This window comes from Artemia franciscana, chromosome 19, assembly GCF_032884065.1.
Source record: "Artemia franciscana chromosome 19, ASM3288406v1, whole genome shotgun sequence".
NCBI lineage: Eukaryota > Metazoa > Arthropoda > Branchiopoda > Anostraca > Artemiidae > Artemia > Artemia franciscana.
Window position 1 is genome coordinate 8,260,234 of NC_088881.1, and position 16,869 is coordinate 8,277,102.

At 34.9% G+C, this 16,869-nt stretch overlaps 1 protein-coding gene across 2 annotated transcripts in view; it reads left to right on the forward strand.

Annotated features, from left to right (window-relative positions):
• LOC136039254 (peroxisomal multifunctional enzyme type 2-like) overlaps positions 1 to 16,869 on the forward strand; it is an 82,469-nt gene that overhangs the window by 20,031 nt on the left and 45,569 nt on the right. For both annotated transcript variants that reach the window (XM_065722811.1, XM_065722812.1), the window contains exons 3-5: positions 2,662 to 2,799; positions 5,822 to 5,974; positions 11,236 to 11,380. In XM_065722811.1, the coding sequence (XP_065578883.1) occupies positions 2,662 to 2,799; positions 5,822 to 5,974; positions 11,236 to 11,380 (436 nt within the window). The remainder of the gene's footprint in view (positions 1 to 2,661; positions 2,800 to 5,821; positions 5,975 to 11,235; positions 11,381 to 16,869) is intronic.

Below are 16,869 nucleotides of genomic sequence, written 5' to 3' on the forward strand. Positions count from 1 at the left end.
AAAAAAAGAGACCATGGAATAGAAATAAGTTATAGTACATAACATAGGGAAAGTTCATAGTGCAAAAAATCCTGTGGTATTTCATTATTTTTATATTTGTAATTTATTTTCGTGTTTTGGGGGCTGGTGGTTGAGTATTTTATAACGGGGTGAAATAAAGGTTAGAGAAGTTAATTTGCTTGCTTATTTGAAATAAGGAGCGCTGTCAATCCTAAATTTTCTTGGGTCTGATTTGGAGTCGGACCCAGGAACTAAACGATTTAATTTAAACTATTGAAATTAAATTAAAAAAAATTCCGCCTTAAAGGTATTTCAAGTGAGAAAATCTTCTTATGCTTGCCTAATTAACGCGTTCTTAATTGCAAGAGGTAAATTGGTATCATCCACTATAGATGTTGAAAAACTAAAACACATAAGATAAAAAAAATAGATTGTATAGGATGTTCTACAGCATATATTCTGCCTCTATTTTGGAACATAGGTAGAATTTTTTCCGGAGGGGAGTTAGCCAGACACAGACGAGATGTAGAGAATAGACTTTGTGTATGAAAAAAAAGAAGAAAAATAAGGGTTTCTGAAGAGATTGCTCAGTAAAAGGAATAACGTTTTCAAACAGTTCGTGGTAACGAACCGTAAGTAAGAATCGACCCGGCTCTCGAAAACAGAAAACTCTAGAAAACAGAATTTTAATAATAATAGACACATCAAAAGAATCAGATTTTTATGCTGATTTCAAATATATAAGTTTTATCAAGTTTAGTCTACGACTTAGGAGCCGTTATTTACGAGTATGAGGAAATTTGCCTTATTTCCGGAAATTTCATAGAATCTTAATGAAAATCACACCATCAGATTCAGCGTATTAGAAAACCCTACTGTAGAGGTTTCAAGCTCCTGTCTGCAAAATGTGGAATTTTGTATTTTTTGCCAGAAGAAAGATCACGGATGCGTGTTTATTTGTTTTTTTCCCCCAGGTGTGATGGTATTGACCCAGGGGTTCTAGAATATCGCGAGAGGGCTCATTCGAACGCAAATTAAAGTTTCTAGTGCCTTTTTAAATGACCAAAAACTTGGAGGGCAACAAGGCCCCCTCCCACGCTCATTTTTCCCAAAGTCACCCGATCAAAATTTTGAGATAGTCATTTTGTTCAGAATAGTCAAAAAATTCGGATCGGATGTGGGGCGGAGGGCTACGTGGGAGAATATTTCCATGGAGCAATTTTTCATGGGGAAAGGGAATTTTTCATGAAGGGCGTGCCGGATTTCCCAGCATTATTAAAAATGACCAGAAATTAAATAAAAAATAAGTTTTTCAACTGAAAGTAAGGAGCTATATTAAAACTTAAAACGAACAGAAATTATTACGCATATGAGGCGGCTTTTCCCCTCGTCAGTACCTCTCTCTTTACGCTAAAGTTTTTTTTAGTACTTTCAAAAGAGGTATTTATTCGAATTAAACAGCCTTTGTGATTCAGGGGTCATTCTTAAAGAATCGGAACACAATTCTAACTTTAGCGTAAAAAACGAGGTAATGACAGGGGGTTGAACCTCCTCATATTCGTAATAATTTCTTTTTAGTTTTAAGCTTTAATATTGCTCCTTACTTTCAGTTGAACACACTCTTTTTTTATCTAATTCATTCTCGCTTCTGTGAGGTTTTGCTGAAAAATATATGGTTCGAGTTTGAATTGGCCTTTTTTTGCGCAAGTCGCTCAAGAAATTGTATCAAAAGTTCAAGAAAAATAAATCCTTATGCTGAGGTCCGACCTAATGGAAGTGAAATTTAAATAAAATTGAAATGAAATTTAAATATTGTTTTTGCTTAGTGGTTGTATTATTTTGTTTACTTTTGTGTAATATTTGTTTAGTGTATATTATTGATCTTTATTAGTATTCCTAAGCTAAATATTGCTTAAAAGCTCGCCCAACCTGATCTATTTAACAAAAAATTTCAGAAAATATCTCGAGGAAATACTCAAATCGAACACGGATTAATTAATTTTCTGCTGACTTAGACTTGCGCATTAACAATCAATGGAAATTTGGCACGCTAGATTTCCCAGTATTATTTAAAAACGATCAGAAATTAAACAAAAAAGTAAGTTTTTTAAACTGAAAGTAAGGAGCAACCTTAAAACGAAAAGAAATTATTACGCATATGAGGGGGCTTGCTAACCTTCTCCTCTCTAAAAAAAATTCCAAGTCACCTTGCTTTATGGTCACTTCCACACTGACTCCTTACCTTAGACCTTAGATCCTCCAGAGCCAGAGGTGGCGCATAGGGCGTCCACGAAACCTCAGCAGACATCTCGGAGCTGAGCTGCAGCCGTGACGTCCTCCCACTGTGGTTGAAGTGACATCTCTGCATTAACACTATTAACGTTTAACATATAACGCATTAACATACCATTACACCGTCTCAAGTACCTAATATTAGGTCTAAGATAAGTATTCATTAACAGATTGGTTGCAAATTTTACAGCAGTAAAATTCTAGTTATACCCAAGAATATTGGTAACTTACAAATGTGGGAACTAGCGCTGGTGTAAAAAAAAAAACCTCAACGCAATCTGACAATTAAATAGAGAACAAAAATTGAAACATCGAATACTGCCATCTTATCTTTGTAATTGATCTTTATTAATAATAGCATTTTCACAGGTCTTGGAAAGGAATATGCTTTACTGTTTGCATCTCGTGGGGCCGCTGTTGTAGTGAACGACTTGGGAGGGAGCTTCAAGGGCGAAGGCTCTGACAAAAGGGCTGCTGATCTAGTGGTTGACGAAATCATAAAAGCAGGTAAAATTTATCATTGACCCTTTTCTGTTTTGTTTGTAGTGTTGTCAATGATTGAACACATTTTTATCCCCCCCCCCCGGAACATAAGGCTCCATTTCTTCATTAGAAGCCTCTAGAGAGGCTTCAAAATGGTGAAAGGGAAGGGCTCTGGTTAAAGGATTGCTGGTGTAGTAGCTAATGGAATCAGTAAAAAAGATAAAATTTATCATAGACCTTTCTAAGTTTTATAATCAGTGTTGCATATTTTTGTTATGTTATCTAGGGGGGGGGGTCTGGAGGACGATTACCTTCTTGCCTCTCCCCAATTGGTAACCCTGATTTTGTAGATCAGTTAAGAGTATATGAAAAGCATGTAATAAACCAATAAAGCCAAAACACCACAATAATTGTTAAAATAGGAAAAGCCGGCTAAGATTAAAAGAATATTTGGAATATAAATGGGTGAATACAATGTGAAACCTAACTAAAATCGAAAAATAAAAAGGAGTTAGAGTATTTTGTAAGAAACAAAAAAAGGATAATTCCTGAATGTTTAGAAGAATATTCCGGAAATCAGCGACGAATAGTAATAGACAGAAATTTGTACTGAGTTTCCTTTTCACATTCACCACTGTATCAGGAAATTAGGGGTCATTCATTACACATGGATTCAGGCTGGAGAAAAGAATTTATTTTAGTAAGGAGGGGGAAGGCTTTTCAGGTTGAGGGCTCTGGCTAAAAAGTAACCACAGGTTATTAGCAAATATTTTCAGATAATGTAAGAAATTTTTGGAAATTTTGTATAAAATTGACCTGAATTTTATCTCGCACGTATATTCTTGCTGCACTTAAAAAAACAAGGTGGCACAACCTTTATTTGAAAATAAATATTTAAAACCTAAAAACACCTCTTTCTTTTTCCTAATCTGGTTTTTCTCAGAAAACCTTCCAATTACTGATCTTATTTGGCTTTTTTAATCCCATGTTGGTTTTGATTATGGTTCAGTTGTATATTGTATTACTAACTTATTTATTTTGATGTTTCCTTTTATTGTTTTTATCGTGTTTTCGTGTTTGATGGGTCTTCTTTTGTCTTTTTACAGTCTTTTGTTTCCACTCCTTTTTTTTTTTTTTTTTTAGTTCGAACCTGATGACTTCAGATATGTAGACTACGGTGTACATTTGTGGCAGGTGTGCTACAAGAATGCCATTTTATTCCTCAAAACTGAAATATATATATATATTTATATTATTAAGAGAAATAAGATAAGATTGACATCAACAAGGTAAGTTAGTCGTATTTTACAAGACGAGTGAAAGACTGAAAAAAAAAATAAAAAAAATCCAAAAAATCATGATATGTATAAAAACAAGGAGATTATAAGTATTTACAAAAAGGAACCACAAAATAAAAACATAAAATTATAATTGCATTAAATAAATCCGTTTTTTTTTCTCGTTAAATAGTTCATGTGGGTTTTGAGGTCTGTTGGGTCAGCGCGAGGCTTATAAATCTTACAGCCATGTTGACCGTTCAATTGTAATGGTACTTTTACAGTTTAATTGTTTTTTCTTGGCATTTTAGCCTGTTTTTTGTCGTGAATAAGCTTCTTAACGGGGTTTCTGGCTATTTTTCTGGGTCGACGCTCATAAAAACTTCATACTAATTTTCACCATTGTTTCTTTTGTATCTGTATTATCGCTTTCTAATCCCCCTATCTCGGGAACGTTGACAGAACCTTATTTGCTTCTGCCAATGTAGGAAAAATCATATTCAACATTGTTGCTGTACAGCAGAATTGAACAGCTAATCCTTATTTTCACTGTTATTTATTTTCTATCTCCACTATCCCATTGTTATCCCTCCGATTTTAGGATCATTGACAACAATCCACTTGCCTCTTTAGGAAAAATTGTCTTCAAAGTTATTTTTCTGTTATGCAATCGCTCAGCAAATGCTTATTTTAACTATCCCTTTTTCTATCCCCACTATCCCGTTCCTATCGCTCCTATCTCAGGAATGTTGGTAGAAACTTGTTTGTGTCTCTCAGTGTTGGAGCAGTCGTATTCAACATTATTATTCTGCAGTGCAAATGAACTGCTAATGCGTATTTTTGCAATCCTTCACTTTCTATTCCTACTATCCCATTTCTTTCACTCCTAATTTTAGTAATTTTGTCAGAGACTCCTTTGCGTCTGTTAATATTGGAATAATCATTTATACATTATTGCTCTATAACGAAACTGCGGAGCTAATGCTTATTCTCGCTGTTTCTTATTTTCTATCCCTACTATCCAATTTCTATCCCTCCTATCTTAGGAACTTTGACAAAAACTCCTTTTGCCACTGCAATATTGGAACAATTGTATTCAGCATAATCCATCTACAAGACAATTGAGCAGCTGCTGCTTTCCCACTATCCCATTTCTATCCCTCCTATCTCAGAAACGTTGATAAGAAATTCCTAACCCTCTTTGTCATTGTTATAGGATTCATATTCAACAGTAGATAACTTTGAAGACCACACTGCCCTTCCATGACGAAAGTAAAACAGTTCAAAATAGGGATGAAACCTTTTTATTGACAGTGAATAGATATAAATTATTTAACTGGATATTTCGAACACATATACAGTGTTCATCATCAGCAGTAAAACTCTACTTTCGTATTCAACAGTATTGTTCTGGAATATGCCAGTTTTTCTTACAATGGCCTGGGCTGTTTTTCTTACTTCTTCTTATGGCCTGGGCTTGAAAAGCTCTTTTTTACGACCTATTAAATTTTATGCTGAATTCAAACTTCGGTTGTAATTTGAATTGTTAACAGAGGCTGTGACAGCCATCTTACAAAAACCGAACCTCAGCTGGACTCGCGTGTGTGAACCTTCCTTACCTATCAGCTGCCATTCGGTGTTCAGTCACTCCTGTTGTTAAAAGCTCAAAGTAGTAAATTCCAAGTATTCCTGTTTTATTTGTCTTAGACAATATTTTCTGTGGTTCCCAAAGGTTTTAAACTATATTTAGTATTTTCTTGTTTATTTAGGTGGTAAAGCTGTTGCTAATTACGACTCTGTAGAAGATGGAGAAAAAATTATTAAAACTGCTATTGACCATTTTGGTCGTGTTGACATCCTTGTAAACAATGCTGGTATTCTTCGAGACAGATCTTTTCTGAAAACAGAAGAACTTGACTGGGGTAAGTGTTAATACTTTTTGTTTATTTATTTGTCTAGGGAAATTATTTCTATAATACAGTGTCTACCCCCCTTACCGAATTATTCCAATGCAAAATTCTGGAGACAGGGCTACTGTATTCCTTAAAAATGAAATCAATATTTATTCTTCATTGTCTTCCTCATTGTTCTATATGGAAAAATGTTTCGAGATACAGTGGTCAAAAAATTTTCCCTAAGGGGAGCTAAATTCGCTTTTTTTAACCGAAGCTCTTGGACCCTATTTCCGGAAGATGGCCCTTGACGAAATCGGCAGAAAGCAGTTTTGAATGCGTTAACTTTTCTGCATCCCGATGAAGTTTCAAAGCCAATTTCTGCTCACAGTTTATTATATGTTGCCACGAAGTTACCCATCGCAACGCAAAAAGACATGTTAGTTGACGAGTTCAGACAAGTTAACGAGTTGACGAGTCCGGTTTTCCGGACTTCCATGGGAGCCAGGAAGGATCGACGACAAATGGAACAACGTGATCCAGGGAGGGAAATATCCAAACTTGTCTGAAGTCGCAAAAATGCTATGACCATTTCACACGGGTCTACCAGGATTGGGCGGGATTTCTCCCTTTCTGGGCGAGTTCTCAGCGAAGAAAGAGCTTCAATGAATGAACGAAATTTGAATGGAAAACTGTTTTTGATAGATAAGTGGGGCTGATTTGGAGGACGTGCACAAAATGTTGCTATCACTGAAGACTTGATAAAAACTCGCCAAATCCGCTAGAAAGAGTGATGATTTATACTACAGAAGGAAAAAAAACCTTGGAAGAAAAACCCTTGGAAGACAGTCTTACCCATCAAAAGTTACGAGCCTGAGAAAATTTGCGTTATTGTAGAAAACAGGGGGAAACATCCCCTAAAAGTCATAGAATCTTAACGAAAATCACACCATCAGATTCAGCGTATCAGAAAACCCTATTGTAGAAGTTTCAAGCTTCTATCTACAAAAATGTGGAATTTAGTATTTTTTGCCAGAAGGCAGATCACGGATGCGTGTTTATTTGTTTTTTTTTTTGTGTTTTTTTTTCCAGGGGTGATCGTATCGACCCAGTTGTCCTAGAATGTTGCGAGAGGGCTCATTCTAACGGAAATGAAAAGTTCTAGTGCCCTTTTTAAGTGACCAAAAGATTTGGAGGGCACCTAGGCCCCCTCCCACGCTAATTATTTTCCCAAAGTCACCAAATCAAAATCCTGAGATAGCCATTTTATTCATCGTAGTCAAAAAACCTTATGACTATGTGTTTGGGGACGAGTTACTCCCCCACATTCCCAGTGGGAGGGGCTACAAGTTACAAACTTTGACCAGTGCTTACATATAGTAATGGTTATTGGGAAGTGTACAGGCGTTTTCGGGAGGATTTTTTGGTTGGGGGAGAGGTTGAGAAGAGGGGGGATAGACTGGGGGAACTTTCCATTGAGGAATTTGTCATGGTGGAAGAAAATTTCCATGAAGGGAGCGCAGGATTTACTAGCATTATTTAAAAAAAAAATGAAGAAATAAATATGAAAAAGTTTTTTTTTCAGCTGGAAGTAAGGAGTAGCATTAAAAGTTAAAACGAACAGAAATTATTACCCATATGAGGGACTCACCTCCTCCTAATACCCCGCTCTTTACGCTAAAGTATTTTTAGTAATTTCAACTATTTATTCTACGGCTTTTGTGATTCAGGGGTCATTCTTAATGAATTGGGACAAAATTTAAGCTTTAGTGTAAAGAGTGAGATACTGACGAGGGGGCGAACCCCCTCATATATGTAATAAAAAAATGAGAATACAAAACTTCTTTACGTAAGCTAATTTATAACTTACGTATATCTTTTACTAATAAAAAGATTCGTAAAAAATTAAAAGTTCTAGTTGCCTTTTTAATTAACAAAAAATCGGAGGACAACTAGGCTTCCTCCCCCGCTCTTTTTTCTCAAAATCATTCGATCAAAATTATGAGAAAGCCATTTAGCCAAAAAAATAAATAAATATGCAAATTTCGTTTTAATTATTCCTCTGCTGAGGGCCAAAATCAAAACATGCATTGATTCAAAAACGTTCAGAAATTAAATAAAAAAAAAACAAGTTTTTTTAACTGAAAGTAAGGAGCGACATTAAAACTTAAAACGAACAGAAATTACTTCGTATATGAAAGGGGCTGCTTCCTCACCAACGCCCCGCTCTTTACGCTAAAGTTTTTTAATGTTTTAAAAAGAAGAGTTGAGAGGAAGAGTCAAATTTTAGCGTAAAGAGCGGGGCGTTGATGAGGAAGCAGTCCCTTTCTTATACGAAGCAATTTCTGTTCGTTTTAAGGTTTAATGTCGCTCCTTACTTTCAGTTAAAAAAAAATTGTTTTTTTTTTATTTAATCCGCTAGAAAGAGTGATGATTTGTACTACAGAAGGAAAAAACCTTGGAAGAAAAAACTGAGAAAGAACGGCAGGATTTTGAGGCAATAGAACGGCTGAGAGAGCAGCAGCTGGCTAAAACCTCGTTGAAAAGATAGACAATAGAGACTCTCGAAAAATATATATCTCTCTCTCTAAAAAAAAGAAGCCCTTGGCTCCAAGGAACAGGCCACAGACTAGTTGCTGAAGGAAGCTCATAACCGCCTCAAAAAGGGCATTGAAAAGAAGAACATGGTCGAGATACAATTAGTGCAGGCTATGATAGATGGGACTCAAAGAACCAGCTGCAGTTAGAGTAAAAAAAAAGTCACTGATCACATCTCTGTTCCAGCAGAAGGCAGTGCAAAAAAAATGGAAAAAAATTCTGTCATTGCTTTTTCTTTCAAAAGCTTTCTGAAAACTGAGTTTTGGGGTCCATATTGCGTCCAGAATGGTGCCTAGAGAGGTCCCTTTTTCAACTAAAAAAAGTAGTCCCTTAGTCCCTATTTTCACCACTTGAACCTGTGGCAGCCCTACGCTTGTCTTTTAACCGCAGACAATTCGAGACAATTTGCTGTTTTTTCGTACTGAGTCTTTTCAAAGATGTTTGATTATTAAAGTAAGTCCACAGACAATTTGAGACAATTTGCTGTCTTTTCATACTGGAATCTTTTCAAAGATGTTTGATTATTAAAGCAAGTACGATTTTTAGCAACGATATCTACTAAGCTTCCAACTTATGGTTTTCTTTTTTAAGGTTTTTCAATTGTTGTAATCCCCTGTTAAAGTATATACAAATATTTTTGTAATTACCAATTTTTTTCCCTTTATGCAATTTAGTGTCTTTTCATATTGAGGTCTTTTCAAAGATATTTGATTGTTGAAGCTACTCCGATTGTTGATATGTAGATATGTTTTATGATATAGTTTTATGATATGTTTTATGATATATGTAGATATGTTTGTAGATATAGTTGATATGTATTGATTGTTGATATGTAGGCTACTAAGCTTCAAACTTATGGTTTTCTTTTTTAAGGTTTTTCAATTGTTGTAATCCCCTGTTAAAGTATATACAAATATTTTTGTAATTACCAATTTTTTTCCCTTTATGCAATTTAGTGTCTTTTCATATGTTTGTAGATATAGTTGATATGTATTGATTATTGATATGTAGGCTACTAAGCTTCAAACTTATGGCTTTCTTTTTTAACGCTTTTGAATTGTTGTAATCCCCTGTCAAAATAGAGAATCATCATAAATTCTCGCTTTTTGGGCCTTCCTACTGACATTAAATAAATGATTGCGTTCAAAAAGGTTTTCTTTTTCAATCTTTCAGAATTGTTGTAATCCCTTGTTAAAATTTATACAAATATTTTTTCAATTGCCCGTTTTTTGCTCTTTACGCAATTTAATGTCATTTCATATTGAATCTTTTCAAAGATATTTGCTTATTGAAGCTAGTCTGATTTCTAAAACGATATGTACTAAACTGCAAACTTTTGGTTTTCTTTTTTCAGGTTTTTGAATTATTGTAACCCCTTGTCAAAATAGATAACATCATTTGTAATAATTGCAAATTTTCGTTTTTTTGGCCTGATTCAGTTGATTTTATCTAACAAAAATTTTTTTTTAACTTATTGCTCATGCACCGTAAATTTTTTGCAGTTTACACATTAACTTTAGCGATTCTGAACTGAACTTAATAATTTGTTCAACTTTTTTTTCATGTCTACTTTTTTTTCTGTATTTTTTTTTCATCTGTAAAGACATTGGTTATACTTATAACAAAACAAATCTGGTAATGATGTTTTTCTAACAACGATTTCCACTAAGCTTAAAACTCTTGGTTTTCTTTTTAAAGATTGATTACGGGATTAGTTTCACTCCCTGTCAACTGGTTCAAATCTAAAAGCATCTCTTCCTCTTTCTTTCCTTTTTTCCTTCGGTCTTCGATCGATGCTTCACTATCTGGGGAATGAGGCTTTCAGGTGTTAATCCAGCTTAGTCGGCCAAACACTTTGACACCTAGCAAAAAGTAAAAAACTTGAAACTAGCCTTTTTTGTATACATATGTAAGTTAATAGTTATTTCCGACGGAATTATCTAGGGTGCTTTCAAGTGATTCTGAAGACAAAAATACGAACTGTTACGTTACGGTAGCTTGTCACTGAGCAGTTACTATCTGACCTTTACCATGTCAGATCATTCTATTATTACCCTCCTCCACACTCCTTTGTTTATAGCTGCGACAAGGATCACATCAGAGTTTCCTCAGGCTAAAACATGGGCTTGAGCTTTTTTTGAATTTTAGGTTTTTGAACTCGATTTGTTATTATGAATGTTTTAAATTTTGTGTCATTTTTTAAGCTTTCTTTATAAAGTGGTTTTTATTACCACCAATAAAGATAATATTCCAAGAGTTTTGGCAATTATATTGACTGAGAATTCTACTTTTAGATCTGGTACAAAAAGTTCACGTAAAAGGAGCATATAAAACAACAAGGGCTGCTTGGGAGTCCTTGTTGTTATATAAAACAACATGTTGTTTTAAATAACATGTTGTTTGTTATATAACAACAACATGTTGTTAACAACAACTGTTGTTATATAAAACAACAAGGGCTGCAATTATATTGACTGAGAATTCTACTTTTAGATCTGGTACAAAAATTTCACGTAAAAGGAGCATATAAAACAACAAGGGCTGCTTTGGAGCCCTTGTTGTTATATAAAACAACATGTTGGTTTTAAATAACATGTTGTTTGTTATATAACAACAACATGTTGTTAACAACAACTGTTGTTATATAAAACAACAAGGGCTGCAATTATATTGACTGAGAATTCTACTTTTAGATCTGGTACAAAAAGTTCACGTAAAAGGAGCCTATAAAACAACAAGGGCTGCTTGGGAGTATATGAGGAAACAAAATTATGGTCGAATTATTATGACATCTTCAGGATCTGGAATTTATGGAAATTTCGGCCAAGCTAATTATAGGTAAATATCAAACTATATAATGAATGGGTAAAGCCCTAAATAGGTATTTTAACCTAAATAGGCATGTAAGGGGAGTCTTGAACCTATGGTCATTTGTCCACCGAAAAAATGACGTTTCAAAGAGGATTATAATAGTAAAGGAAACCATTATTGAGAAGATGAAATATGAAATAACATAAAACCTCTAAAATACAAAGCTATGTTTAGAAAGGAATCAACATTCTAGTAAACAGTGTTTTGCATAAGAGGTAGTGCATTTCTTGTGTTTGAGTATATTGCCATGGAGGAGGAGCGCGCGTAGCCACTGTGGGAATGGCATTATATTTTTTTAAGGGTTTTTCGTTTTTTTTTTTTCGTTTTTTTTTGTTGGAAAATATATCATATCATCCTGATACATATCAGTTTTGGGTCTTAATTGTATTATTATACCTGAACAAGACCTAAAACCTAGCAAGAAAAAAAAAAAAAAAAGGTAAACCTATCATCAAGGCAAACCTATCATGGAGTATTACAGGGGTTAAATTATATTTTACGTAGAAAGTTTTCCTTTGCCATTTCCAATAAGTTCCCAAAGGCTCTAAGTCATTTTATAGAGGTTTTTATTACAGCTTCTGATTTTTATTTTGTTCCATTTAATAGAATTTTGATATAATCTGCTTAGTAAGGTTTGCAAAACATAATGATCGTTTCTTTCTTTACGGTAATTATATGCAAGGTGTTTCATTAAGACAGATCGACAAAAAAAATGAATTAAACAGTTTTTTTTTTGAGTTGCGGCAGCCCACTGCAAGGGCCGGAATTTGATTTTGGTGATAAGAGCCCCGTTTTCAGGCCCCCCCACATCCAATACGGGGTTGGACACGTGTTGCAAAGATTATTGTTTTGGGTATCCGTGTTCTGGTCATTCAGAACCCGTGTTCAACCATGCTATTCTGGCGCGTTCTAGCTTTGAAAAACCCATATCAAACACGCTCTGAACCCATAAGATGAAAATGCTTTAAAACATCGCTGGGTTGAACACGAAGAACCTAAAACGATTTTTTCGAACCAGCTTAAAACCCCCTTGGAACTTGGCCCCTGAAAACATGACTATGATTACGCGAAAGTGTCTCCACACTAATCCAAGGAAGAAAAGGAATATTATTGGAATTAAAGTTTTTATTTCTTTATTGAATCAGTTTTGAAAATAGCAATTTTTTTTACAGTAGAATTACAGAGTGAATTTAAAGCGAACTGACATTATCGTTTCGCAATTTATGTAATATATATCTACATTACTGGTTCGAATAAACTGACTTATGATATTAAATAGCGACGAAGACCACACTGCCTTTCCATCACAAACACCAAAAACATAGAAAAGTATGTGATTTTGTCACTTAAAGAGTCCAAGTGGTATTCTCTTCTCGGTATCTTGTAGGAGCTGCAATAAAAAATTAAATTATTCATGAAATATTGTCTAACATGAAATATTCAGAGATTTTTAAAAACTGAAGAACATTAAAATAATTTTTGATGTGTAGTTAATATAGTTTACAAAAATCGTGATTTTAGTTCAATTTTGTGTTAAATTTTTTGGTCAAAAAATGCCCAAAAGCACAAACCACTTCTTTAAAAGCAGTCAAAATACACTGACAGAAATCTCTGTTTTTTTTACCTATGAACTCGCTGGTGATAGTAAACATTTACTTAGACAGAGAATGAGTTTTAATAGAAAATTAATAAATAACGTCTAAAGAAATTTGATTGTCCCGAAGAAGAGCTAGAACTATCATGTTCTGTACATTGAAAAACTATAGTAAAATAACTTAGAACAAACGAATAGTGTATTACTGAAGTGAGAATAGCAAAATCATTTTAGAATAGAACAAATGTAATTAGTTGGTGATTGCATGTATTTTATTTACTGCAAAGAATTATGAATAATTAGAATAATATACAATAATTAGAATAATATATTAATTGATTAATTAGTATAAATATTATTTTATAATTTTTATTATATATTTTATTGTATTACATTTTATATATTATATTATATTATATTTTCTATATTATATTTTATTTATTATATATGTTATTATATATAGATTGCATTACTAGTATAATTAGTATAATTAATTAATATAAATAATATATTAACTAGAATAATATAGAATAATTTGAATAAATAGAAAAATAATTCTGAAAGTAAAAGAATTCTCATAAGAAGTGTACTTTCTTTTTTTTTTGCTTCTTGGACTTCAGCGTTTTAGGCAAGCTGATTTTTTAAATAATAATATGAAAAAAACTTCGTTTTCTTAAAGAGTTAAAGAGGCTGCGTCCCAAAGTCGAACCTTAAAACGTACAGGAACAGTCGGGGGGCTGGCGCCCCCCAAACCCCCCGCTTTTAAAGACTTTTGTACAGGTTTTTTGTTTTGTTAATTAAAAGAGGGCCTTTCCGAAGCCAAGAGCGGGGGGTTAGGGGGGCGGCAGCCCCCCACAACAAAAAACCTGTACAAAAGAGTCTTTAAAAGCGGGAGGTTTGGGGGGCGGCAGCCCCCCAACTGCCTCTCCTAATTCCTGTACGTTTTAAGATTCGATTTTGGGACGCAGCCTCTTTAGCTCTTTAAGAAAACGAAGTTTTTTTCATATTATTTCTGTACGTTTTTCTACAATCCATGGTGGATGTAATTTAATAATTCCTGTACTCCTCGTACAGGAATTAGGACTGCCTCTCCTAATTCCTGTACGTTTTAAGGTTCGACTTTGGGACGCAGCCTCTTTAACTCTTTAAGAAAACAAAACGTTTTTTTCATATTTTGTGAAAAAAAACCGCCCGATAAGGGACTTGAACCCTTGACCTTAAGATTAAAAGTCCCCCACGCTCTACCGACTGAGCTAACCGGGCATGTTTGAAGTCGAAATACCTGCATGTGTATAAATATAACTTTTAAATAACTTTTAAGAATTTCAAAAATTAATTTCTAAGCTAGAAAATCGGGGGGTTAAGATTTTCCGACGAAACTTTCCAGAAAATTACTCGGAGAATTCCACGTCGAATGAGTCTTCGTACACCCAGATCCGATGTCGGCTGTGACCTGTAGGCGTGGCAGAAAAAAAGGGTTTCTGTCATTTTTCTCAAATAAAAATTTTACGGATTAAGACAGAATTTTTTGAAGCTTTCAGTCAGTCTCACCATGTCGAGCTGATCATTTTGATGTACTTGAATGTTGAAATTCGTAACTTTTAACAACAAAAAACTTAACATGGGCTCTTATGGGGAAATGGGGTTTTTCTAAGCTAGAAAATCGGGGGCTTAAGATTTTCCGACGAAACTTTCCAGAAAATTACTCGGAGAATTCCACGTCGAATGAGTCTTCGTACACCCAGATCCGATGTCGGCTGTGACCTGTAGGCGTGGCGAAAAAAACAAAACAAAAGGAGAACATGAACATTAAGTGGCTATGCGTGGTTTCTGGAAAACAGGGAAGGAGTTATCGGATCGAGCTGAAATTTCGCGGTAAGCTCCTGGGCCCTAGGGGACCTTAACTTGTGAATTTCATCCCGATCGGACAACGTTAAAGGGGGGGTGGGGTTGGGGGGTCGAAACTTTCGGCCAGATTTTCCCCATGAAGGAAAAGTCGGAGGGGGATGAAATTTGGCAGGTTTCTTAGTTGGAGCTCCGGCTACGAAATGCATCCCTCCCCATCCCTCTGCGACCACTGGAACCGAAGATCGCTTAACATTGTCGTGGTTCGCCTCTTTAAAGAGGCACGAGTGTGCCTCCTTGATTCGAGCTATCTCTGCCTTCTTGGATAATTTAAAGTCCTGATATATTTTTCTAACTCTATTTTACTTTAATATTGTTTTTTTTTCTTAAAAAGGCACTAAATATGGCATTTTCCTTTCAAAAGCACCCTCTCCGAACATTCTACGATCACTGGTTCGATATGATCACCCATACTGAAAAGAAAAAAGGAAGATAGTCAGTGCTTCCCATGGGAAATCAGGAGTTTCCTTGTTGTTGGAAATGAGGGGACTAACTCTCCTACATGCTGTTTTACCGTGGCAATGCCAATGGTGGAGTTCTTATTTAAACCCAGTAGCTTTTTAAGGGTTTTCAGGCTCCTTTTTGAAATTCTCATAATTTTTTTTCACAATAAACTTTTACTTTTAATATTAGCCGAAATAACAGTTATCATTGCTGGATTAGGTTCAAATGGTGATTATTGCTTAACCGTTTTTTTTTCAAAAGGCCTTTTTAAACTTCCGGCTAGCATGGTTTGTAGATCGCTTTTTAATAGGTCATATACACATCTGCAACCATGGTTATGTTAATTGGCGAAAGGGTTGTATTGAATCGCCCAAAAATATACAAGATGACATCATGCGACCTTAAAAAATAATACCGTCCAAATTATCGCTTTATGCTCAATCTGCCATCAGCTGCTCTACCTTTAAGCCATGTTCTCCTGCCTAGTATGCTCAATTATCTTATCCTTTCCCTTTTGAATTGTTATCAGCATGCTGGCAAGACCTTGTCATTATTACACCAAAATGGTACTGACTTCTAGAGGGCTAAAGATCAGGATCTTCCTTGGAACACTGATTGGGGGCTGAAGCCCTACAGCGAAAAGCTCAAAAGGGTTCTACATAGCCTCCCTCCTCAAGGGTATCGATGATCGAGGGTAAGATGATTAGCAGACCCCTCCCCCAAAATAAAAAAATAAGAAAGATATAGATATAAAGTGCACAATTTTTTAAAAAAGAAAAAAAAGACAATGATTTGCGTACCAAGTCAAGAGTTCTCAGAAAGACATCTATACTCCAGAAAAAACCCCGAAAAAACGGGTTGTTCCAGAAAAAAAATTGAAAGCCTTGGAGAGTTCGAAAATTTAGCCTGCTGTACCAAAAAAAAAGAGATATCAGAAAGCCATTTGCTGCTCTAGAAAGGCGACGATATATGATGATATGAAAATCACCTACTTCTCTCATTCCCTGGAAGACTAAACATGCACATAGGTAAATACAAAATTATGGGTATTCAACTTGGGGTTGTGAATGTATTGCCAAGTATCTTCTCAAAATTATGCTCATCAAGAATAAAAATTATGCACATGCGAACAGAATTGCCAAAATCGGAAATCACTTACCCCTCTCATTCCCTGGAAGACTAAACATACACATAGGTAAAGACAAAATTCTGCGTGTTGAACGTGGGGTTATGAATGTATTGCCAAGAATCTTCGCAAAATTATGCTCATCAGGAATAAAAGATTATGCACATGCGAACAGAATTGCCAAAATCGGAAATCACTTACCCCTCTCATTTCCTGGAAGACTAAACATGCACATAGGTAAGACAAAATTCTGGGTATTGAACGTGGGGTTGTGAATATATTGCTAAGAATCTTCGTAAAATTATGCTCATCAGGAATAAAAAATTATGCACATACGAATAGAATTGCCAAAAAAAGAAAAGTAAATAAAAAGTTGTATACCAACAG